At 47.6% G+C, this 27,170-nt stretch overlaps 1 protein-coding gene across 3 annotated transcripts in view; it reads left to right on the top strand.

The window, feature by feature from the left end:
- Nucleotides 1–10,333: 10,333 nt before the first annotated feature.
- The window catches only part of stx17 (syntaxin 17), an 85,203-nt gene continuing 68,366 nt past the window's right edge, over nt 10,334–27,170 (top strand). The window contains exons 1-2 of one of the 3 annotated variants that reach the window (XM_038797652.1): nt 10,334–10,517; nt 26,555–26,710. In XM_038797652.1, the coding sequence (XP_038653580.1) occupies nt 26,588–26,710 (123 nt within the window). In that variant the 5' untranslated portion in view covers nt 10,334–10,517; nt 26,555–26,587. Of the gene's footprint in view, nt 10,665–26,536; nt 26,711–27,170 lie in introns of all 3 variants that reach the window. The other 2 variants (XM_038797651.1, XM_038797650.1) reach the window with 2 other exon arrangements.

Genomic DNA, 27,170 nt, shown 5'->3' with positions numbered 1-27,170 from the left:
TGAATTTCCTTAAATCGAACATCAAAACATTTGTCTTTACTATAATTTCCACGACATATAGTAAAACATATCTGTCATAATTTCAGTCAGTTGCTTCTATTACTTCCCTTTTTTGCTTCTGAAACTGTAGCATTGATATTGATGTTTCACCACTGATAGTGCCACAAATAGACAGCCAAAGTCCTCCTTCACGTACCATGCCCAAAGAGGACATTGGCCTTTATTGGTCTATGATTATGCTTGGCAAAGTACTGCAGTGATCTGCTGTTGCCTTCTGCAGTTTGGCGGACCAGGAAATTCTCCTGCCATCAGGCACGTTGGAAGGGTTTACAGGCTGACAATCAACTTGAAAATATCTTCCATGGTCACCAAGTCCTGAAGTGAGACTTGAAACCAGAGCTTCTGGCCCAGAGGTAGGGATGCTATCACTGCACCACAAGACCTCCACACCTGCCAAAATCTAGCACTTAAGAATTTGAAAGTGCTTGCATGTGACTGGGGAGAGAGGCAAAGTGTGACAGGGATGGGGCATGGAGAATAAGATTGGGTTGTCAGTCAGGGAAGAAAGTGAGACTGAGAAACTAGGGACTGGCAGCGGGTTAAGAGAGGATTGGAGAATGGGTGAAATTATGGGCATGGGCAGAGCTGAAACCAACTGCAGCAAAATGTGGTGAGTGGAAGGGAAATCGAGAGAGGGGGCAGCCAGTGAAAGGGAAAATGAAACCAGACGAGTATTTTTCCATTGGTGGCTGAATGCGGAACAAGGGAAGTGGGACTGAAGATTCTCATTGCATGCAGGGATTGTACATCCTGAATTAATATTGCAAGTTCCTCCCGACGATTGCATTCATGTTGGACTGGGAGACTCACAGCTGCAATCTGCAGCTTATTTCTCTCTCACCACACACAGATCTTGGGCCTCAGCAGTCTGAACTGAAGCCCCCTTCTCTGTATCTTGCAGAGTGTGGAGCCGGGTCCCGAAGGCCCATCCAAAATAAAATCATATATCTGCTGCACTTGTAGAAGGAGCTCACCTGAATGTGTGGCCTGCTACATCTTCGGTAAGTCCGAAATCTTACCCTCTCCTAACTCGGCAAAGCTAACAATGAAATAGGCCAATACGACCCATATTCCATGGATCCTTGCCCTTCATCGAATTAAGGAAATCGACGCTTGCGCCAGTGGCCAGCAATATTTTCTCCCCCAACCCCCGGGACACGGAATAATTAAACATATCCAACAGAAGTGGGACCAACTGTCCAGCAAACTGTTTGTAAAATTCAAAGGGGAACCCATCCAGACCCGGTGCTTTGTCTGTCTGCATTAACCAAATATAGCTCATGACCTCCTCTGGCACTATCGGAGTCTCCAACTCCTGCCATCTGTCCTTATATTGCCTTGAACTGTTCCCTTCTGTCCTGCTCCACCTCCGGAAAGGTCAACCCATCCAAAAATTGCTTATTGATGAATCGTCCTCTGGGGGCTCTGACTCATAAAAGCCAAGGTAAAAGGCCTCAAACACGTCATTAACATTCTCTGGGACAGAAACCAACTGGTCACCCGAGTCCCTAACCTGCACTATCTCCCGGAAGGCAGCCTGCCGTATCAGTTGGTGAGCCAACAGATGACTGTCCTTCTCCCCATATTCATAAAGAGACCCCTCGAGCATCACAGCTGGCTCACTGCTTTACCTGTTGACAACAACTCAAAATCAATTTGCAATTTCTTTCTTTCTGCCAATAACTCTGGTGTTGGAGTGATGCCACCTCGGGAATGGAGTCCACCAGCCTCTGCTCTCTCCATCTTCCCAGATTTATCCCTATGCGCCTTTTAAGAGATAAAAGAGATTATCTCCCCTCTAATAACTGCCTTCAGGGCTTCTCAGAACGTGGAAGGCAAGACCACCTCATTCCTGTTCAACTCAGTGTACCCTGCAATGGCAGAGGATACACACTCACAAAATTTCTTATTCATGAACAACCCCATATCCAGTGTCCATAGGGGTTGATGAGAGCAGCCTGGCTCCAACATCAGGTCCACAAAATGAAATGAAATGAAATGAAAATTGCTTATTGTCACAAGTAGGCTTCAAATTAAGTTACTGTGAAAAGCCACTAGTCGCCACATTCCGGCGCCTGTTCGGGGAGGCTGTTACGGGAATTGAACCGTGCTGCTGGCCTGCCTTGGTTTGCTTTCAAAGCCAGCGGAGTATGATCCGATATAAAGATCACTGAGTAGCCCCCCCACCCCCAGGGTGAAGAGGCTTGTCCACCACAAACCAGTCGATCCGGGAGTAAACCCGATGGAAATGGGAAAATAAATAAAACTCCTCATCCCTCTGAAACCTAAATTGTGAGCATGTATCCTCCTCCAGATCCTCAGCGACCGCCTGACTCTGCTTCTTAAATTCAGTGTCAAGAAGCTGACCATTGAGGGGCCAACAACACAAGTAGAAACCTGAATCTCCATGGGACCAACCCCCCACCCCACCTGTTCAATGGACATCAACATCTCCTTTGGCACCCTGATGATCTCAGAGATTTCCGACTTGGCCTATCCACTCTAGGATCCAAAACACAATTGAAGTTGTTCCTCCCAATAATTAGCTGATGTGAATCAAGATCTGGTATAGAAGCCAGCACCTTATTAATGAACGTGTCATCCCAGTTCAGTGCATACACATTGACCAAAACCACCAGCGTGCCGGCCAACAACCCACTGATAATTCCGTACCTCCCATCTGGGTCTGCTAATATATTAACTGCAGCCACCCTCATGTTAATCAACACAGCGCTCTCTGCACCCTACATTCAAAACCCAAGTGATATACCTGCTCCACCCATCCCTTCCACAATCTTGTTTGATCCTTGATTCTCAAATGGATCTCCTATAGAAAAACCACATCCACATTCAAATCTCCAGCATACGCAAATATCTGGGACCGTTTTACTGGGCCAATTAACCCCTTCACATTCCAAGTTATCAACCGGACAGGGGGTCTCTGACCCCGCCACTCCTGACCCATGATCAGCCATATCCACCTTGTGATGCAATTCAGCAATGCTCCAACCTGCACCAGATCTGGGCCTACCCAAGATGGATGCCACTTCCTCATCAAGCCAGTCCAAAAACAAAGGAACCATCACTGTCAGCAATCTACCCCTCCCCCCTTCTTCCCCCTCCCCCCCTCCTCCCACCCCACCCCACCCTGACAACCAACAAAAGAACAAAAGCCCCTCTCCCCCCATACCTTTCCCCAAACCCAAACAGAACAGAAACCAATAGCCTAAGCTCATTACCCTAAAAAAACAAAAAGAACACCCCAATAGTAACAAGCAAGCAGGGTGACCCCGCTTAGGGTAGAAATCAATGTCAATTAAACAGTATATCAATGATCAGTCCTCCACCCATACCAAACTTAAATACAGAACAATAGAGGAAAATCAATACCCAAATCCCCATCCCCCCAAAAACTCCCAAGTTCACCCAGAAAAAGCACCCACCAACAAGCCCAGACACAGCCACAAACCCTCTCCCACTTTACAAAAGTCCAACAAAAAATACAAATACAAATGAACATAACAATGAACAAACAAAAAACTCCATAGTCCTTAATGACTTTAGTTCACTCCCAGTGCTTCTTGACAAACTCATTTGCATCGTCCGGGTATCAAAGTAATAGTCTCTGTCCTTGAAAGTTACCTGATGATGAGCTGGGTAGATCATAACAAACCTCACGTTGCTCTTGTACCGAGCAGCCTTGGCCTTATTAATTGCTGCACACCTTCTTCCCAGCTCTACCCCAACATTTTAGGACATTCTGATGGCATGGTCCTCCCATCTACTGTTTCAATGGTCCTTCGCCCACGTCAGAACCTGTTCCTTATCCAGGTAATGATGAAACCTGACTATGTGCACCCTTGGTGACTCCCCAGATCTAGGCTTCTGTCTCAGTGATCTATGGGCCCAGTCCAACACAGGAGGGGTCGGAAAGACCCCCTTTCCCACCAATTTTCCGAACATCTTGAACAAAGTCCGTGGAATCTGAGCCCTCCGGCAGCCCAGCGACTCTTAGGTTTTGGTGACTGGAGCGGTTCTTCAGATCGTCAACCTTGGTCTTTAGCACTCTACACTCGTCAGCCAACAACACCATCTCTGCCTCCTGGGAGACAGTCCAATCACTATGGTCAGAGAGTGCCCTCTCCACCTTCTGTATCATCGCCGGTTGTACCTCTTTTTTTTTTTTATATAATTTTTATTGGAATTTTTTACAGAAAATATAAAACATAATGACAAACAATGAAATGCAACAAAATAACCCATAATAACTGTGACACCCCCAGACCGTATCGGCGCATGTATCACATCCCCCCACCCCCCCAACCCTAATGAACAACAAAAGAACTTTAAAAATATTAAAATTAAATAAACAAACATAGTCATTGTCGGCCCCCCCCCCCTTTTCCCTCCCCTTTTCCCTCCCCGGGTTGCTGCTGCTGCTGTCCCCGTACCCTATCGTTGAGCCAGAAAGTCGAGAAAAGGCTGCCACCGCCTAAAGAACCCTTGTACCGACCCTCTCAGGGCGAATTTGACCTTCTCTAGCTTAATGAAACCCGCCATGTCATTGATCCAGGTCTCCACGCTTGGGGGCCTCGCATCCTTCCATTGTAGCAAGATCCTTCGCCGGGCTACTAGGGACGCAAAGGCCAGCACACTGGCCTCTTTCGCCTCCTGCACTCCCGGCTCCACCCCAACCCCAAAAATCGCGAGTCCCCATCCTGGCTTGACCCTGGATCCCACCACCCTTGACACCGTCCTCGCCACCCCCTTCCAGAACTCCTCCAGTGCCGGGCATGCCCAGAACATATGGGCATGGTTCGCTGGACTCCCCGAGCACCTGACACACCTGTCCGCCGGTTGTACCTCTATATGCATCATGTCCATGTCAGCCTGAATTGGGGCCAAAGCCCTCTTCATTGCCTCCTCCAGATCCTCAGCGACCGCCTGCCGCTGCTTCTTAAATTCAGCATCAAGAAGCTCACCAACGTCTCAATCGACCACTGAGGGGCCAACGACATAGTAGATGCCTCCGCCATGTTCCCCCCTCCTGAGACTCAAGGAACTTCTGAGACTGGCACCGATCCCTTGCCTGACTTCTGCCTTGGGTTATATTTACCAGACATTACTTGTATGAGGGGATCTTATTCCATCGACACAAATTTCCTCCAAAATATTGCTCATAAACCGGGCAAAAAGGGTCAAAAACAAAGTATACTGGTGAGAGCCACCAAGCATATGACTGCTCACCACATAGCCACTACTAGAAGTGAGTCCTCTGTTATTGAGACAACATGGATAAAGAGGTAACATGGCAAGGCTGAGGGTGTGTCTGGGATTATTTATATGCAGTATACAGTGCAAATACAGTGCTCTTCTGAGTCTTGCTATTAGGACTATCTTTGAATTCTGTATACTTAGGGCAGCATGGTAACATAGTGTAAGCACAGTTGCTTCACAGCTCCAGGGTCCCAGGTTCGATTCCCGGCTTGGGTCACTGTCTGTGCGGAGTCTGCACATCCTCCCCGTGTGTACGTGGGTTTCCTCCGGGTGCTCCGGTTTCCTCCCACAGTCCAAGGATGTGCGGGTGTGGTGAATGTATAATATAAATTCTCACTGTGTCCCTGTGGGGTCCATCTGTGAGCCGTTGCGCGGCTCTGCCCACAAGGGGAGATGAGGAGCATGTACAGGGCTCCACCCATGACTCCGCCCATGGCTCCTCCCACAACCAGAAGTATAAAGTGCTGCGGTCTTGCGAGCCTGCCTTCAGTTCAGCTAGTCGCAGGCAGGCTCAGTTGTAAGTCGATTAAAGCCACAGTTTACTTCTACTCGTGTCCTTGAGTGAATTGATGGTCGCAATAATTTAATCGACTTAAAAAAACTACCATGGAATCAGCCCTCAAACCTGATCGACTGGAACTCGATCCACAGGCCGCAGAAGCTGCGTCGACTACCTCTGCTGTTACTGAAGAACGGAAACTCAGTCTTTGACATGCACGGGTGAGCCATCGCATTTCAACTCAACTTGATAGTACCGACTGGTACACCAAGGCCCTCGCAAAACTCGACCGCCTGTACGTGCGGCCCGTAAATGAAGTTTACGCGCGGCATATTTTTACTACCCGCCGCCAGCGCCCTGCAGAGTCGCTAGAAGACTACCTGCGCGACCTAAAAGCTCTAGCACGGGAATGTAACTTCCAGGCTGTGATAGCCTCCCAGCACATGGAACTCGCCGTCCGAGATGTGTATGTTGCAGGGGTCCGGTCCAATTACGTGAGCCAGCATCTCCTCGAAAAAGGGGCCCAGACCCTGGAGGACACAGTAACACTAGCGACCTCTAACGTCGCTTTTCGAGATTTAAACTCGTTCCCAGCTCACCATGCGACCCCATCGTGGACCCCCGACCAGAGACTACCCCAGGCCTGCGCCGCACGGCCACCTGCCCACCACAGAGCGCCATCGTGCCACTTTTGCGGCCAGTCCCAACACCCACGGCAGCACTGCCCGGCCCGCAACGCGACCTGCAGTAGCTGCAGACGGAAAGGACACTTTGCGAAGGTATGCCTGGCTCAAACCAAATCCTCGAACTCGAACACTACCCAGAACAATCGCCCCTCCAGCTCACAGGCCCGCAGACCCCGCAATGTGGCAGCGTGTCTGCCGCCTCCACCTCCGCACGACACGTGCGACTCATGGGGGCCGCCATCTTGGCAATCCTCCTCCACGCGGCCGGCCATGTGCGATTCATGGGGGCCGCCATCTTGGGCGCCATCTTCCTCGCTGCCCGCCATGTGCGATCAACGGGGGCGGCCATCTTAGATGCCATCTGCCTCGCCGCCCGCCACATGCGATCAACGGGGGCCGCCATCTTGGCCATCACCTGATATGCAAATCGACGACTACGACCTCCGCGGACAGTCATCACGGGGCCGCTCCAGCACTGCAGATCAAGCCACCGACTACCCGCAACTCAACGCAGTCACTTTGGACGAGTCGCAGCCAAAGCACCTCAGAAGCTCCATGATGTCCGTTCAAGTCAACGGATACAAGACACCGTGCCTCTTTGACCCCGGGAGCACCGAGAGCTTCGTTCACCCAGACCTGGTAAGACGCTGCTCGCTCCCTATCTTTCCAGCACAGCGAACTATCTCCCTCGCCTCGGGGTCGCACTCGGTCCAGGTACAAGGGCGCACGGTTGCGACACTAACGATACAGGGCGCCAACTACTCCAACTTCCAATTGTATGTCCTCCCAGACCTCCGCGCCCCTCTCCTACTCAGACTCGATTTTCAGGGTAACCTCAGGAGCCTAACACTCAGCTTCGGCGGACCCCTGCCCCCTCTCACTATATGCAGTTTAGCAACTCTAAAAATCGACCCCCCTCCACTCTTCGCTAACCTCACCGCTAACTGCAAACCCATGGCCACTTGCAGCAGGAGGTATAGCCTGCAGGACAGGGTATTTATTAGAGCCGAAGTCCAGCGGCTCTTACGTGAGGGAGTCATAGAGGCTAGTAATAGCCCCTGGAGAGCTCAGGTGGTGGTTGTCAAGACCGGGGAAAAGTTCTGGATGGTCGTTGATTACAGCAAGACCATTAACCGGTTCACGCACCTCGATGCGTACCCCCTCCCCCAGATTGCAGACATGGTCAATCAGATTGCCCAGTACCGCATCTTCGCCACGGTGGATCTGAAGTCTGCATACCACCAGCTCCCAATCCGACCGGAGGTCCGCCACTACACGGCGTTCGAGGCAGACGGCCGCCTCTTCCATTTCCTCCAGGTCCCCTTTGGCGTCACAAATGGGGTCTCGGTGTTCCAACGAGCAATGGACCGAATGGTGGACAAGTACGGGCTGCGGGCCACGTTTCCGTACTTGGATAACATCACCATCTGCAGCCATGACCAGCAGGACCACGATGCCAACCTCCACCGATTTCTCCAAACCGCCCAAAAACTCAACCTCACATACAATAAGGAGAAATGCGTTTTCCGCACAACCAGACTAGCCATCCTCGGCTACGTCGTGGAAAACGGGGTCCCAGGCCTTCAATGCATGAAGGAGGACATTGCCAAAGCTGCTATGCGGGCGGTGGATGAATCTGTTCCCTTTCAAGTAGAGAGCGACGCCTCAGAGGTCGCCCTCGCTGCCATTCTGAACCAGGCAGGTAGGCCAGTAGCTTTCTTCTCCCGAACCCTCTCCACTTTGGAACTTCAACACTCCTCAGTCGAAAAAGAAGCTCAAGCCATTGTGGAAGCCGTACGGCACTGGAGGCACTACCTTGCTGGTAGGAGGTTTACCCTCATCACCGACCAGAGATCGGTTGCCTTCATGTTCGACAACTCGCAACGGGGCAAAATTAAAAATGACAAAATCTTGAGGTGGAGGATCGAACTCTCCACCTATAATTATGATATCGTATACCATCCGGGGAAGCTCAATGAGCCCCCAGATGCCCTGTCCCGCGGCACATGCGCCAGCGCGCAAGACGACCGATTACAGGCTATCCACAAGGACCTCTGCCACCCGGGGGTCATCCGGCTCGCCCACTACATCAAGGCCCGCAATCTGCCTTTCTCCACCGAGGAGGTTAAAGCTGTCACCAGGAATTGCCCGATCTGCGCGGAGTGTAAACCGCACTTCTATAGACCAGACAAGGCCCACCTGGTAAAGGCATCCCGGCCCTTTGAACGACTGAGTATCGATTTCAAAGGGCCCCTTCCCTCGACCAACCGTAATGTGTACTTCCTTAACATCATAGATAAATTCTCTCGCTTCCCGTTTGCCATCCCGTGCCCCGATATGACCTCCCATACAGTCATCGGAGCCCTGCACAGTATCTTCACCCTGTTCGGTTTCCCTAGCTATGTCCACAGCTACAGGGGTTCGTCCTTCATGAGCGACAAGCTGCGTCAGTACCTGCTCGACAAGGGCATCGCCTCGAGCAGGACTACCAGCTATAACCCCAGGGGGAACGGGCAGGTGGAGAGGGAGAACGCGACGGTCTGGAAGACCGTCCTACTGACCCTACGGTCCATGTATCTCCCGACCTCCCACTGGCAGGAGGTCCTCCCCGACACGCTCCATGCGATTAGGTCCCTCCTGTGTACGGCCACTAATCAGACTCCTCACGAGCGATTATTTGTTTTCCCTAGGGGCACTATCACGGGGGCCTCGCTTCCATCCTGGTTGAGGACACCGGGCCCTGTCCTCCTTTGGAAGCACGTCCGGACACATAAAACAGACCCGCTGGTAGAGAGGGTCCTGCAACTTTATTCAAACCTCCACTACGCATTTATCGAGCACCCCGACGGCCGGCAGGGCATCGTTTCCCTCCGGGACCTGGCGCCTGCAGGATCCACCACCACTACCGCCGAGGTACTCCTCACACCACACCCCACCCGAAACCCCACGCCCTGCGCCCCCGTGCCTACAGGTTTCCTGCGCCCCCTTTCACCCGTCACACCGGTCAGGAACGAAGCTCGGAACGAACCACCCCCGGAGTCCACACTCAGATTCACACCGGACATCAGCACACAGCCATCCGAAGCGGCTGCAACCCCGGTGCTCCGCCGGTCCCAGCGAACGATTCGAGCACGGGACCGACTCAACTTATAGACCCGTCACCCCCGCCGGACTTGATTTTTTAACAGGGGGTGAATGTGGTGAATGTATAATATGAATTCACACTGTATATCACTGTGTCCCTGTGGGCTCCATCTATGAGCCGTTGCGCGGCTCTGCCCACAGGGGGAGATGAGGAGCATGTACAGGGCTCCACCCATGGCTTCTCCCACAACCGGAAGTATAAAGTGCTGTGGTCTTGCGAGCCTGCCTTCAGTTCAGCTAGTTGCAGGCAGGCTCAGTTGTAAGTCGATTAAAGCCACAGTTTACTTCTACTCATGTGCTTGAGTGAATTGATGGTCGCATCAGCGGTTTAGCTGGATTGGCCATGATAAATTGCCCTTAGTGTCCAAAAAGGATTGAGTGGGATTACGGGGATCGGGTGGAGGTGTGGGCTTGGTAGGGTGCTCTTTCCAAAGGCAGATGCAGGCTCGATGGGCCGAATGGCCTCCTTCAGCACCCTAAATTCTATGATTATTTGAGTGCAGCAACTTGGCTCAATAGAATGTGTTGAAACCTGTTGCCTAAAATAATCATCCTCGTATAAACGGATTTCTGCTATTTAAAAAAAAGTGGTTGTTGGGGGGGGTAACAGAAGTACGCAACAGACAGGGCGGGATTTGGAGAGCCGCAATACCAGCATGGATCCAAGGCTGTCAAGCTACAGTAATGAGCCCTGGGCTGTGGGCCCCCGGCCCTGATGGAGCCGCGCCTTGTGCTCGGGGGATCTGTTTTGAGGCGACACCGGAAGTGGTTGGCCTGTCAAGTTGTGGCGATTTCGGTCAATCGGGAGAGTAGTTTGTGTTCGTATTTCACCCCCCGGGCAGGGGCCCGAGGTACGTCTTTCATTCTGTGTCACTTTCCACCAAGTTGCTGGAGTTTCTTTCTGGCAGAGGAACGCGATGGCAAGCGGGGCCCCGGCTGTTGGGCGCGGGTTCTGCTACAATCTGAATGCAGGAATAGCCGACCTGTTGCTGAAAATGGTACAAGTTAAATTATCTGAGTTCATTGCTACAACCCCCCCCCCCCCCCCGTGTTGCCTTGTGGATACCAATGTCCGCAGTGTCATTCAGTGGATGCCCAGTTATCGATTAGTTGGTTGGCCTGGCACTGACACGCTAAATGCCAGCAGGGTGATGAACTGTCCTGTATTTTACATGATTGACCCATAGTTTCACATTTGTCCTGTGTCCCTTTCTTTGTCTCCCCAGGACACTACTTGTCCTATATTTCTCAGGCAATGTCTGAAGACTCTTTCCTCTTGTCAGTCCCCTTGTCGCTTGAGTTTTTGGCATCAGCCACTTGACCACAAGGTGGAGAGAAGAAGGAGTGATTGAGTCGTTGGCTGACACTGGATAGAATACCCACCTGGATGAGTAAAATATCATAAGAAATGGGAGCTGAGGTAGGCTATTTGGTCCATCGAACCCTGCTCCTTCAGTCAACAGAACAACAGTGGATCTTCTACCTCAACTCCATAACACTTAATTCTCTTCGTAGCCAAAAACACATTGAAGTCTTGTCTTGAATATACTCAATAGCTGATCATCCACAACTCCCTGGGGTATTCAATGGATGCCTGGAATTGCATAAGAACATAACAGATAGGAGCAGCAGTAAACCATGTCTCTCAGCCTGCTCCTTCATTCAATACAATTATGGCTAACCCTCTGTCTCAACGACACTTTCCTGCCTGCTCCCCAGGTGAAAGATCAAAAATCTATAGATCTCAACCTTAAATGTATTTTAATGATATAACATTCATAAACGTCTGGGGCAGACAATTCAAACATTTCATTCCCCTTTGAGTGAAGAAATTTCTGCTCATCTCTGTCCTAAATGATTGTCTCCTTGTCGTGAGGCTGTTCCCCCGTGTTCTAGATTCTCCACTCATGGGAAACACCTCTGTCTCTAGCCTGTGAAGCCCCTTCAGAATCTTGCATGTTTCAATGAGATCACCTGGCATTCTTCTAAACTCCAGAGACTATAGACTCAGTTTATAGGACAATTCTCTCATTCCAGGACCCAATTTAATGAACCCATATTTTACTGCCTCCAGTGGAAGTATACCCCTCCATGAATCTGGAAGCCAAAACTGCACACCAGTATTCCAGATGTGGTCTCACCAAAGCCCCATAAAGTTGTAGCAAGACATCCTTGGGCTGGATTCTCCGCCCCGCCAAGCCACCTTTCAGCCTTGACCCGCCGGCGGGATTCTCCGTTACACCGGCCGGTCAATGGGGTTTCCCATTGTAGGGCAGCCCCACGCCGTCTGGAATCCCCTGGGTGCTGGCAAAATGGAGAATCCTTCCGGCGGAGAATCCCGCCCCCTTATTCTTGTACTCCAGTCCCCTTGCAATAAAGGCCAACCTGTAGTTGCCTTCCTGATGGCTTGCTGTACTTGCATGCTAAATTTGTGTTGTTGTATGTGTACACTAAAGTCTCTCTGAACCTCAACCATTTAGAAATCTTACACCTTTAAAAAAATTATCTGTCTTCCTATTCTTGCTACCAAAGTGACACACTTGCCCACATTATGGCAAAGTAATTGATTATGCCATCTCTGGTAACATGTAATTGGGGTGGAGTTAAACTCCAGAGAATATAAGCCCAGTTTTCTCAGCCTCTCATCATTGGACAACCCTCACACCTTGGGGGCCAGTCACATAAGGAAAGGTGCATCGTATGCACTTTTGTGTGTGGAAATGGAACTGACGAACCTGAAATGAATTTTGTTCTCTGCGCTGTCAGGGGAACACATCTCACTTGTGGGCAAACATATGGAATATAAAAATAAGGAAATGTTTGTGAGCTGAGGAAGCTGATATTAAGAAAATCAAATATGAGGCAAAATCATTCAAGCAATTAAAATGTCTGTATGTGGATGAGGGTGGGGACTGTATTAGAGACCTTGTTCTCACACCTGTCCTGTCCTTTAGCCCTGTATCTGTGGAAGAGAAAAGTGGCAAGCACTTCTGTGCAAAGGAGGAACACATTTTGTTTTAGTAGTCACTATATTACCAAATCTATCTGGATCTTAAAACTTGGTGAAAGCAAAATCAGCTTATACTGCCATGGTACATTTTTGATCATGTCACAATATCATCCAGGAACTGAACTGCAGCACTTGTTGATTGAAATAATTGCTCTAACATGCTCTTTAATACCCACATGTGTGTGAGAAGGAAATAGTCAGACTCCACCTTCTGTGTGGATCTGAATGGCATAGTCCACCACTTTACAGGCCATCTGTTAAGCTGCGACTTATTATGGCAATCACATCACCCACCCAAACTAAGGGTTCTATTTTCCAGTTTAAACCTATATGAACCACGCTGGTGGGCATGGTCACCCAAGTGTGCAGAAACATGAAATTTGCAAGCAAGCAGAGGCCCAGCCCATCCTTTGCCTGTATGTTGTGTTTTTTGCCAAGGGTTGTTAATGGATGTAATTGGTAGACTTCCCCAATGCTGTCAGTAAGTGCAGGCACTATATCCACTCACCCACCCCACCCCCGTAGAGAGATGTACAGAGAAGTGTGCTGAAATTTGGTGTGGATTTAACTTGAGACAAAATAACCCCACAGTATGGAACTGTGTTGCAGGAGGTCGGGGCTGAGGGTGTAGCAACAGTGCCGCTCCTGATGGCCCCGGATAAATATTCTGGGAGTCCGGTGGTGGCAACACGGAAGATTTGGAGGCAGTTGAGGCAGCTCTTTAAGCTGTGGGCGGGGTCAAGAGAGATGCCGATTAGGGGGAACCATAGGTTTGAGCCAGGGAAGTTGGATGGGTGGTTCCAGCGATGGGAGGAGAGGGGAGTCAGGGTATTAAAAGACCTGTTCCTGGGAGGTCGTTTTGCGAGGCTTGAGGAGTTGGGGGAGAAATATGGACTGGGGCAGGGGCAGTATTTAGATACCTGAAACTCCGGGACTTTGCCAGGTAGGAGGTTCAGAGCTTCCCGATGGTGCAAGCTCCTTAGTTGTTGAAAGAGGTATTGACGACAGGGGGAATGGAGAAGAGGATGGTGTCGGCGATCTGTGAGAGGATTTTGGGGGAGGATAGAATATCCTTGGAGAGGATCAAAGCCAAGTGGGAGGAAGAGTTGGGGGAGGTTATCGAAGACAGTTTGTGGTGTGAGGTGCTCTGGAAGGTAAACACCTCAACCTCATGCGCGAAGCTGGGGCTGATACAGCTGAAGGTCGAGTATAGGGTGCACCTCATGAGGGCAAGGATGAACGAACTCTTTGAGGGAGTGGAGGATGTGTGTGAGTGATGTGAGAGAGCCCTGCAAACCATGTTCACATATTTTGGTCCTGCCCAAAGCTGGAGATGTATGGAAGGAAGGTCTTTCAGGTCATCTCGGGGATAGTGCATGTGAGGTTCAAACCAGGGCCCCTAGATGCCATTTTCGGAGTGTTGGACCGTCCTGGGCTGCAGGCGGGTGCGGGGGCAGATGTTTTAGCCTTTGCCTCGCTGATTGCCAGGAGGCGGGTCCTGCTGGGGTGGAGGTCAGCTTTCCCGCCCGTGCCTCGGCTTCGCACGAGTTCCTGCTGGAATTTGTGACGCTCGAGAAGGTGAAGTTTGAACTGAAGGGGAGGATGGAAAGGTTCTACAATTCATGGGCATTGTTTATCATGCACTTTCACGAATTGGGTGCCATCGAACACGAGGAGGGGGGCTAGTGGTGGGGTTGAGCAGATTGTTTAGAGGATGACCGTTAATTTCCTTTTGGTCTTTTTGGTTTGTTTTATTTGGAGTGTATGGGCGATGTTTAGGTTTATACAATGAAGAGGATGCTGTTTGGGGATTGCTACTGTATTTGTTATTGTTGGTTGTCTTTTGTTGTGTATTTGATGAAAATGTGGAGAATAAAAGAAACGTATGGAACTATGTAAATCTTTTAATACCAAAACATACTCCTTCATATCATTTTTTGTTTGGCAATTAAATATAATTTATGTCTTATTTGTCAGCCCATGACTTCCTTGTTGTATAACTTGGCACTCACGAATGCAGTATGACCTCTCGTGCTTTACTGCACCCACTTGATCCTTGCAAGTACGTCATAACACTTACTTCCGGGCAGCACGGTGGCGCAGAACTGCAGTCTCGCGGCGCTGAGGTCCCAGGTTCGATCCCAGCTCTGGGTCACTGTCTGTGTGGAGTTTGCACATTCTCCCTGTGTTTGTGTGGGTTTCGCCAAAGATGTGCAGGTTAGGTGGATTGAACACGCTAAATTGCCCCTTAATTGGAAAAAATTAATTGGGTACTCTAAATTTAAGAAAAAAAAGAAGAAAAATCCAATAAACAATTACTTTCATAGCTTTAAGCAAGGGTGTCCAAACTCTTCCCCTCGTGTAAGCCTTAGTAAAACACCCTTGAAGTTCAGGCAATTCAATTCTATCTCTGCTAAAAGGGATATTTTGTATTTACTAATGCTTTTTTTGCATGAATATAATGCTTTATTGGATTTGGAGACAGCTGTTACCATTGTTTCCTGGTTGGTTGATAGATCCTGGGCGGGATTCTCCCAGCCCCCGGAATGGGCCACGCCACCCCGACGCTGGCACGTGATTCTCCGCAGAATCCCCGACTCAGCCATCCTGGAAGACAGACGCCAAGGCCAGGAATGAAGCTCTGGGCAATCACATGAGGGTGCCATTCCCCGGCAATGAACCATTTCCCCCCCAAGAGGCCGCATGCATTCCCTGGAGGACTGAGGACTTGGAAGCTGAGGAGCCAACCCTACCCTGCACTGTGTGACTGGCTAAAGAACGACACGCATCCTGGTGATGCTGCTGCTAAAGAGACAGCCCACCGAGATGGAACTGGACACGGGAGCGGCATCATCAGTCATCAGTCTTCGCACATTTACCACCATCCGGACAGGTCTTCAGCCACTGGAGCTTCGCAACACGGGTAGGGGTGCCGGGCAGCCCTTAGAAATCGAGGGCAGCACCCATGTGCTCGTGGCATATGGAGACCAATCTGTGTGCCTACCATTGGTGGTAGTTTGCAGCAACGGGCCCAGCCTATTGGCGAGCATCACCTACATTTGGATTGGCAACGTGTGTATCAAATGTACCCCTGTGGATCGGATAGAGTGCTGTCCAAGTTCCCTTCGGTTTTCGCAGAAGGCCCTGGGACCATTAAAGGAGCTATGACCATGATTAGTGTGGAAGAGAATGCCCAGCCCCGATATTTCTGTGCTCGCCCTGTGCCATAGGCAATTTGCGCCAAGGTAGACCGGTTTAGAGCAGTTGGGTGTTATTCGCCCTGTCCAATATGTCGATTGGGCCGCGCCTGTACTCCCCATGTTGAAGCCGGACGGGTTGGTGCGGCTCTGTTGGGACTATAAAGTGACCATGAACCAGGTATCCTGACTTGACCATTATCCGGGCCCTTGGATCGAGGATCGCTATGCCTGGCTCAGTGGAGGAAAAATGTTCACTAAACTAGACATGAGCCAAGCATACTTGCAGCTGATGCTCGAACCGAGTTCACGGAAATATGTGACAATCAGTACCCATCGGGGATTGTACAAATGTACGCAGTTGCCATTCGGAGTCTCTTCGGCTTGTACGATATTCCAGAGGGTTATGGAGAATATCTTGCGAGGGTTGCCAAGGGTGGCCGTCTATCTGGACGATGGGAACACATGAAGAACCTAACCGAGATCCTTGAGCGGTTTGCTTGGGCCTTGGCCTGCCTCTGGAAGGAGAAGTGCGTTTTCCACGTGCCGGAGGTCACATATCTTGGTTACCGGTGGATAGCAGAGGCCTCTGTCCAGTGGAGGAAAAGGTGCAGGCGATTCACCAGGCCCCCATCCCTTGTGACCAAATGGAGCTCTGTTCTTTCCTAGGCCTGGTGAACTATTACAGGACGTTCATACCCAGAATGGCAATGCTGCTCAGCCCACTCCACCAACTACTGAAGAAGGGACGGAAGTGGGACCACGCATCAGAAGGCATTTCAAGAGGTGAAGCAGAGGCTCTCGTCAGGTGAATTGCTGACTCACTTTGACCCCGAAAAATCACTGCTCCTCGCGTGCGCCGTCTAGCCATACGTCGTTGGGTTGGCCCTACCGCATGCCCGATGGCTCGAAGCGACCTAAAGCTTTTGCACCCCACAGGCTGGCTGATGCTGAGCGAAACTAAGCCCAGATGGAGAAGGAAGGCTTGACAGTGATGTTCACAGTACGGAAATTCCACCAGTACATTTATGGACGGCCGTTCACGGTTTATACCGACCACTAACCCCTCTGGGATTATTTAAAGAGATCGGGTGGTTCCACCGATAGCCTCTGCCTGGGGGGGGGGGGGCTGCTTCTGTCAGCCTACGAGTCTACATTAGAACGCTGCCCGGGAACAAGAATCCTGTACACAGATGCATTGAGCTGCCTGCCCCTACCCACAAAGCCGCCAGCTCCTGCAGCAACCGCGGAGGTGATAGCCGCTCTCCATTTCATGGACACGTCGCCAGTAATGGCTGCTGATATCTGGGAATGGGCCCAGACCGACCGTGGGTTGTCAAGGGTCCGTCATATGATCCAATATGGGGCCCGACTTAGGGTGACACCAGACAGGCTGAGGGCCTACACCTCCAAGCTGCCCGAAATGATTATCGAAGAGGCGTCCTCCTGTGTGGATGCGGGCGGTCGTACCCGAACGGGGGCATGTGCCTCTGTTGAAAGACCTCCATAATGGGCACCTCAGGGTGGCCAAAATGAAAATGGTGCTGTGCAGCAACATTTGATTGCCTGGACTGGATGCTGAGATTGAGCGGGTGGCCCACAATTGTAACCCATGCCAGGGACACCAGAAGGCCCCACCAGCAGCCCCGTGCACCCCTCGGAGAAGCCATGGGCCCACGTACACATCGACTTTGCCAGCCCGTTTCAGGGGGTCACGTTCCTTATATTAGTGGACGGTGGCGCAGTGTGTTAACCCTGCTGCCTCACGGCGCCGAGGTCCGATCCCGGTTCTGGGTCACTGTCCGTGTAGAGCTTGCACATTCTCCCCGTGTTTGCGTGGGTTTCTCCCCCATAGCCCAAAAATGTACAGGTGGATTGGCCACACTAAATTGCCCCTTAATTGGAAAAAATTAATTGGTACTCTAAATTTAAAAGAAAAATATTTGTGGACGCTCACCCAAAGTGGCTTGAAGTACACCGGGTCCCCACGACGACCACACGAGTTACTACAGACAGATTGCGTGGTATTTTTTGCATGCACAGATCTCCCGAGGCCATGGTGGCCGTCAATGGGGCAGCATTTACAAGGCAGGAGTTTGCATCATTCATGGCCACGAATGGCATCAGGCACATGCGGACAGCCCGTACCATCAGCTTCCAATTGGCTAGCCGAACGAGCAGTTCATGAGGAAGATGATCTCGGGGTCACAGGAAACGCGGTTGACACGGTTCCTCTTTAGTTATCGTACAACGCCTCATGCCATAACCGGCATCGCATCGGCAGAGTTGCTCATGGGGTGCCAACTCCGGGCATGTCTCAGCCTCGTCCTCCCCCACGTTGGGGCACGGGTCCGTCAGCAGCAGGACCGCTCTGAGAAGGACTCTTACCGCCACTCACAAGCACTCACCTTCACAACAGGTGACATGACGTCATTTACGAGAGGACCTGGGATAGTCCTCACAAGATGGGACCAGTCTCCTACGCAGTTCAGAGACACACCACCACCTGGACCACGTATGACAACATGATCAGGAACCAGCAGCACGAGGCCCGGAGGCCCACGAAGGACTCCGTATGGCCAAAGAAGAGCCCCAAGGCCAGAAGGGAACCACTTGCCCCTTCTGCCTCCTGTTGAACGTTAAGACGGCGGGGGACCTATGGCGCCCGTGAATCTGGCCAGGACTGCACAGACAGCGGCGCAGATTCTGAATGGATATTGGGCCATCTGGCGACGATATGCTGGCACCGATTGTATCGGCAGCCTTGCCAACTATGCCATGCCAGCTATGACGATCATCACAGAAGGGGCAGTCCCTGGTGTGCTACACAGCTCCCGGACCGGCTGTACCACCTCGGAACTCACAACCCAAGCGGCCATGTGACCCTCCAGCTTAGGACATGGGCATTTCTCCAGACTTGGGGGTGAGAGAGGTGTTCCGACCCCCTAAAGGGACGAAATTTGTGAAGCATCCAATTTTCCTCATACAGCTCAGAGTATGATCTACTCAGGTGACTAGGGGGTGAAGCTTCTAATTGGAGGAGCTCCCCACGGGATATAAATCCTGACCTGGAAGCAGTTCGGGGAAGGAAACCCTGCGTGGAATGGAGAAGAATGATTGTTGTGACCAGTGTGGAATAAAGAGATTTGTACCCTGTCAGCCTGGCCTCTCATGGAGTCTTGTCCTCCGCCTATAACACCCACCGTCGGGAACATTCTTTCTGAATCTACCCTGTCTAATCCTCTTAGAATTTTATAGGTTCTATGAGAGCCTCTAAAGTCCAATGAATATTTGATCAAGGCAGCCGTCACTCAGTGGGTAGTATTTTTGCCTCTAAGGTTGTTAAATTACATCCCCGCCCATGGCTTGAGCATAAAAATCTAGGCTGACAAACCAGGGCAGTGCTGAAAGAGTGCTGCACTGTTAGAGGTGCTGCCTTTTGGTTGAGATGTTAAACCTGTTGTCTGCCTGCTCAGATGGATGTAAAAGATTCCATGGCGCTGTTTTGCAAAAACAGGGTAATTATCCCCTGGTGCCCTGGCCAATATTTATCCCACAATTTATATCACACACAAAAACACAGTTTGTCTTGACATTATCACAGTGCTGTTTGTGTGTGCAAATTGGCTGCTGCCTTTGCTCCATTATAACAGTGACTACACTTCAAAGGTAATATATTGGTTGTAAAGTGCTTTGAGATGTCCAGTGGTCAGGAATAGTGCTCTATAAATGCAAGTCTTTTTTTTCCTTTAAATTGATCTTCTGATGCCATATACTCCATTGTAAAGACCCTCTACGTCTTCCTTTGTAACATCACCAATCTATCTCCCTACCTCAGCTCATCTGCCATTGAAACCATCATCCTTGCCTTTGTTACCTCCACACCCAACTATCCCAATTCTCTTCTAGCTTGCCTCTGGACCTCCTCTCTTTGTAGACTTTAGTACATCAAAAATACTGCTGTTCATATCGTATCTTGCTTGCTGTGACTCCTGTTTTCACTGACTTACAATGGGTCCTGGTCCTTAAATCCCACCCTTCAAATCATTCAACTCTTTGCCCTTCCTTATCTCTGTAATCAGCTTATATCCTTCATCTCCCCTCAAATTCTCTGCTTGTCTGCCTCTAGTTTTTTGTGCATCTCCCTGCTTTCACCCACCGTTGAAGGTCTTGTCTTCAACTGCCTTGCCCTACACTTAGGAGTTCTCTCTTAAAGCTCTCCATTTCTCCTTAAAAATCACCTCTTGCATCTAACTTTCAATTACTCCCTGCCTATCTCACTTCCCCTGGCTTGATCATCATTTTTTTTGATCGCAATTCAGAAATTTAGGATTTCCACTGACGTTAAATGCTTTCTCAAGAAATACGAGTTGTCTCTGTAAGTGTAGTGACTAACTACTAATATTTGGAATAATTGAAGCAAAGTCAGACAGTATATTAATTAACTACTTTATTTGACATAACATATACTACCACCATCAGAAAGTTTGGAGTTGGGGAGTACATAAAATACCGAGGGTAGATATTTACTGCCTAAGTCTAAACCATCATAGGCACAAATGAAGTTTTGCACAGTATCTCAGCAAAAGCTGGATTCTCTTTGACTGTGGCATAATCAAATTACATTCAACATCTACCATTACCAAATACATTATGAGATAAAGTTTATAGTTCATATTTACTGGATTGCTGATAAATCTTTTGATTCCTGCTGGATAAAAGTCCAGTGATCCATTCTTTTTTAAAATATAAATTTAGAGTACCCAATTAATTTTTTCCAATTAAGGGGCAATTTAGCGTAGTCAATCCACCTAGCCTGCATGTCTTTGGGTTGTGGGGGTGAAACCCACGCAAACACGGGGAGAATGCGCAAACTCCACACGGACAGTGACCCAGAGCCGGGATCGAACTTGGGACCTCAGCGCCGTGAGGCAGCAGGGCTAACCCACTGCGCCACCATGCTGCCCACCAGTGATCCAATCTTGTTCATTTAGCAGATCAGCTAGCTGTGTGGCATTGGTTGTTTTAACTTCCTCTTGGATGTTCAGCTTCATTCCTGGTGAGTTGTTGTATGTGGCACTTCTTTGTTTATCTTCCCATCCTAGTCTGATTAACTTCACATATAGATTGTATAGTTATGTCCTTACTTTAATTTCTGTACACTTAGGGACCTTGGTAGTTAAACATTAACAACAATTGTGATGAACTTTTACAAGTTCGCTTTTATCAGATTGCCACAATATTATTTATTCATAACAATTTTTCAGTTAGAAGACTGAGCTTTATAATCTCTTTGTAACCTTTCTTAGCATTCTCGATTCTTAACCTTCTGTTTTAGGTGTTTCCAGTATGATTTCTTTATGTCTTTAATTTGACAAGGTAAATCCCCGTTCAGGGAGTACCATTATTAGCAACCATCCAAGGTGATTCATTCATTCTCTTACTTGGATCTGTTTTAAGGTATCATTCAATTTGGACCAACATGTCAAAGATTACTGTAGTCATATTTTAATTAGTTTGACAAATACCAAACTTCTGATAAGGTGCCTTATGCTTTCTGCTCCGCTAGTGTCAGAATCAAAGTAAAGAGCCAACCCTGATATACACGAGACATTTTCATTCTCTTATCTAGTCAGATGGTGTGACCCATTCATATTGGTAACCATGACGAAGCGAGCAGAGCCAGCATCAGGCCTCTAATTAAGAACATCTGGTGTTCACACTGACTCCATTGTCTGTCTCAACTCTCCCAGTCTCATTCCAATATTAACCATTTTGCTTTACCCTGAATTCAGCCATATGGTTTGGAAGACAACTTCTCCGATACTGCAGTGTATATAGGGATACATTTGTGAGCAGCATTGAATGTTGAAACCAGGAAAGGCTTTCTTTACATTAAAGGACAATTATTTTGCATGGTAATTTTGGCAGCATCAAATGACGTATTAGATGACCTGGTTCAGAAAATATGCAAGTCAAATCCCCCATACATTGAGGAAGGAACTGGTGACTCTTTGGCTTGCAGGTTCCGTCTCTGCATTTTCCCCCAAGACCTGCATCACCTCCTGATTGTATGTGACAGTTTTGTTACCATCTTCTCAAAGTTACAAAACTGTCCAGGATGAGACAGTCTGGCTTCCTTGGAGCCCACTTACAGGCCAACAAACAGAGGAAAGACATAGAATCACAGAATTAATGAGTGCAGATGGAGGCCATTCGGTCCACTGTGCCTATGCTGGCACTTTGATAGAGCTATCCAATCAGTCCTAATCTCCTATGTTTTATGTTGATTGCAAGAGACATAAACCGTGCTGGGACTGTCGTACATTGTGTGTAATATTTTATGGTTAACTGCATGCTTTTTGTATGAGTAAGTAAGGGGGAACAAAAATAAGGTTGTACTATCCCTCAGCTATCGGAGCCTTCAGTTCCACCCTCTCCTCTCTGCCTTCTCTCAGTTTCTGGTGTCATACAGTCACAGAAAAGCCCCTACAGCCCATTCTGGGCCGGTCAAAAACAACCTATTCTAATCCCACTGCTCAGCATTTGGCCCACAGACTTGTATGCCTTGGGATCGCAAGTCCAGCATGGTCTTTCTAAAGAAAATCAATAACTTGACATTTCCGAGGCTTAGTTTGGTGCTAATCTTTTGTTCCGTGCATTCTGTTAGCAGAGTCTTGAGAATTTGCAAGTTTGAAGAGCACGTACAATGACTCACTTTTGCCCATCATGCAGCCTGTGGCACCAGATGAAAATGCATCATGCAGTTAGGCAGCTTGTAATTTATTTATTTATTTAAAAAAGTAAATTTAGAGTACTAATTCAATTTTTTTTTCAATTAAGGGCCAATTTAGCGTGGCCAATCCAACTACCCTGCGCATCTTTGGGTTGTGGGGGTGAGACCCACGCAGACACGAGGAGAATGTGCAAACTCCACACGGACGGTGATCTGGGGCCGGGATCGAACGTGGGTCATCGGCGCCATGAGGCAGCAGTGCTAACCACTGTGCCACCGTGCTGCCCTGGGCAGCTTGTAGTCGGGTAGCATTTGAACATTTTAAGGACTGCAAGACTTATGAATTCTTTGGATAGTGCAGGGAGAAATATGTAACTGGTTACCAGTAACATTTGGTGGCATGTGTATTTCAGGCCCTTAATATCAAAAACTGTTAAATGGCCTTCATTTTTGTTTTTCCTCAGATCTGTGTCTGCATGCACATTAGTAATATGAAATGAAATGAAAATCGCTTATTGTCACAAGTAGACTTCAAATGAAATTACTGTGAAAAGCCCCTAGTCACCACATTCTGGCGCCTGTTCGGGGAGGCTGTTACGGGAATTGAACCGTGCTGCTGGCCTGCCTTGGTCTGCTTTCAAAACCAGCGAATTAGCCCCGTGCTAAACAGCCCCCTGAAGTACTGTGAGCATTTCTGGCCACCACACCTTCGGAAAGACCACGGATCTAAAAGAATGATACCTAAACTGAGGAGTGATTAAACAAATTGAGTTGTATTCCCTTGAATTTTGAAACTCAAAGGGTTATTTGAATGAAGTATTCAGGTTATTAAGAGGACTTGATGGGGTACATTGGGAGAAACTATTTCCACTAGTTGGGGACTAGAGTGCATTGTCTAAAAATTAGAGCCAGATCTTTTGGATGTAAAATTAGGAAACGCTCCTACATAAAAAGGGTGGTAAAAGTTCGGAAATCTCTTTCACAAATGGCAATTGACGCTACTTACATCCTAAATTTTGAGTCTGAGATTGCTAGGTTTTTGTTATCCAAAGGCAATAATGGTAGCACAGTGGTTAGCACAGTTGTTTCACAGCACCAGGGTCCCAGGTTCGATTCCCAGCTTGGGTCACTGTGTGGAGTCTGCACGTTCTCCCTCTGTCTACGTGAGTTTCCTCCGGGTGCTCCGGTTTCTTCCCGTAAGTCCGAAAGACGTGATGTTAGGTAATTTGGACATTCTGAATTCTCCCTCTGTGTACCCGAACAGGCGCCGGAATGTGGCGACTAGGGGCTTTTCACAGTAACTTCATTGCAGTGTTAATGTAAGCCTACTTGTAACAATAATAAAGATTATTATTAATAAGGGATCTGAGGCATAAGTGCGTATATGGAGTTAGGTTGCAAATCCGCCATGATCTCATTGAGTGGCAGAATGGGCCTCAGGGGTGAAATAGTTTACTCGTATTCCTATTTTCTGACTTTCAAACAAAATCTCCTTTTAGTCAAAAGGAATTACAATGCGTTGAACTTTCACCATTGATTGATTGATTGTAATTGATTGATTGATTGTAAAAGGAATTGTATTAGAAGAGAATTCACTCTTTTTCTGTAGAAAAAGAATAATCTAAAATCTTTAAGTAAAGAAATAAACAATTGACTAAGTGCACTGTTCAACAATTCTTTGTTTTATTATAGTTTCTATACAGTTCAAATAACTGAAAGCAACATGCAAACAGGGGATTTCCCTTCGATAAGACAGAAACTTTATGTGGGAGAAAGGTCCAGACCACAATTTACTCTCCATAAATACTTTTCTATAGGATCTGTTTATAGACATAGGACAAAAGGCAGGCCAGCACAACTGTGCGTTGGTGTGCTATTGAGATGCAGCACAGAGAAAGAATATAACTTTACACCCACGATTCCCCATGTGGAAAGTTCACAATCTTGGCTGGGCTACTTTGAGAAGATTTCAAATTCAGGTTTTTTGTATTTACATCAAGAGACAAGCACAGTCAGGACATAAACTAACAATCTGTTGTAATACTTTGAGAAAAGCAGAGCATAACTGTATTAAGAATGTAATTATGCCAGGCTCAAACTTCCTCAGTCTCTTTTTAATCCGTTTATTGATTCTTGCGCCCTGTGCTAAACAGCCACACACGTGCAATTACACTATTTTATGGTGGGTGTAAAATTAAGACCAAAATTTTCAGTTCAGCAAGAAAGAAATTCATTTTTTAATGCTTTAATGGAGACTTGCATTGTTTATTTGGATACATTGTTGTGGCTTCTGTAAAAGCCACACAAAAAATTAAAAAGCATGCCCAGTTGTATGTCCTCAAACATGCAGTGCCTAATATGATTTCATGATTGTTGAATGGTTTAAAGAATTTTTACACATGCAGCAGGATTAGAATGGTATGAGTTCCACACTTCAGCACAAGTTTGCAGATTTACTCCTATTTATGCTGAATTTTAAGTCGCGGCATATGAGCTAATGAGATTGGTAGAAAGTTTTTGGCATCAATTTATATTGGCAAAATGGATGTACAAGTAGGCACAGGTACAGCTGAATCATCCCAATTATACCCTCACAGAAAATTCCATCTCTTTACAGTTAATTGTATCTACATCCCTTCAATTGCCAGAAATAGCATGCTGCACAAGCTTTGCAAGAGGTCTGGGAGAAAATCACCTGTTTGCTTTGTTGAGAGAAATGGTGTATTGCACAAGATGACCTAAAAGTGAATTTAAAAAAAAGTGTAGAAAAGATGAAACGATAACAATAACGGTTCTCTGTAACGGGATGCTTCTGCAATACAAGGTTAAAGTTTTGATATGAAAGGCATTTAAAATTGGATCATTCTTTGTGCAGACCAAACCACATTCACACTACCATCAATGCAAATAATTTAAGACTAATAGATCATCTATAGCATTGCTCAAGGATAATTCAGGATGTGAAGTGCAGTTTCTGATGTTTCCCATTGTCCTATGCCAGCTTAGACTAAATAACTGTTCACCCATCTGGATAAACAGCAAATTTGCTGAAGAATTACATCATGACTAGCATGGAGCGGCATGGCAGCACAGTGGTTAGCACTGTTGCTTTAAGGTGCCAGGGATCCGGGTTCAATTCCCGGCTTGTGTCACACTCTGTGCGGAGTCTGCATGTTCTCCCCATGTCTACGTGGGTTTCCTCGAGGTGCTCCGGTTTCCTCCCAAAAAAGTCCCGAAAGATGTACTGTTGGGTGAATTGGACATTCTGAAATCTCCTTCTGTGTTCCCGAACAGGCGCCGGAATGTGGCGACTAGGGGCTTTTCACAGTAACTTCATTGCAGTGTTAATGTAAGCCTACTTGTGACAATAATAAAGATTATTATTATTACGAGATAAAAAATGTATGCGTCTTATTCTTCATTAAGGGAATTTGACCCAAAAGATTGCAAAACTGCTGTGGGTGACATAGCAATTGTTTATGTCTCAGTACAAGAATAATTATTTTTGACTAGTATTTATTAAATAGCAGCAATTTTATGGACGTTATATTGCATTCAATTTTCAAATGACCAACTCGATGTAAAAAAGATTGAGAGAGCACAGAATGAGGTTGTGCATGTGAACTGTCAAGCGCGTGTTTTATTTGCAACCTGTGTTTGAGATGATGAGGATCAGGGTTAGAATGGGTATATATCCGCAGTTTTACATGAATGGAAAATTACTTCCCTTAAAAGTATCATAATCCTCAAAAATCAGTGTGTTAAATAACTTGTGATATTTTGTTTAAAAAGCTATTTGTAAAAATCGTCAGTCGGCACCTGTTTTATTTATTAGACTTTGATCTTAAGAATGAAAGGAAGAGCTTCTGAAAGACCCTGAAATATCAGATTTTTCCTTTGAACCAATGTTTTTAATCTTGAATGAAGGTCCCGATGTGCCTACAGCCAGAAAGACCCTAATTGCTGTTTGGAAACAGCATGGCAGAAGATCCTGCAAAACTGAGCCTTCGACGTTTGGAACCAGCTATCCAGAAATTTGTCAAAGTTGCAATCCCAACAGATTTGGAACGGCTCCAAAAGCACCAGATAAATATTAAGAAGGTTTGTGAGACTTAAATATTGATGTGCTGTACATATTTTCACAGTTCTGGAATACAATATTTACTATGTTGCTGAAAAAGGGACAAACTGTTGAAGCTTTTAGTCTTACACTCATCAGGATCAAGGCAGGAATACCAAACTTCAAAGGGAGCAACAATTTATACCACATGGGAAAAGGGTGCTGATTGGTTGGCAAGTCAACTCTGATTGCTTAAGGCAATGCCATGGGGAATGAATTTGGAAATTATTGTCCCCAATGCTTTTGTTTAATTCAGAATGGTGCAATGCCTCCATGGGAATACCTCGACCAATCAGACTCAACATAAGTATTTAAAATGATAAAGGGATTCAATAGGATAAATACAGAGTAAATATTGGTGGGGAAATCAAGAGCATATGTTATGTTGTGTTGTGCAACTCCTTTTTTGAAAAGGACATGGATGCTCCATCAATAACAATA

The sequence above is a fragment of the Scyliorhinus canicula genome, chromosome 5 (assembly GCF_902713615.1).
Source record: "Scyliorhinus canicula chromosome 5, sScyCan1.1, whole genome shotgun sequence".
Classification (NCBI taxonomy): Eukaryota; Metazoa; Chordata; class Chondrichthyes; order Carcharhiniformes; family Scyliorhinidae; genus Scyliorhinus; species Scyliorhinus canicula.
Note: the sequence above shows the minus strand (reverse complement) of the source record. Positions and strands in the feature narration are given on the sequence as shown.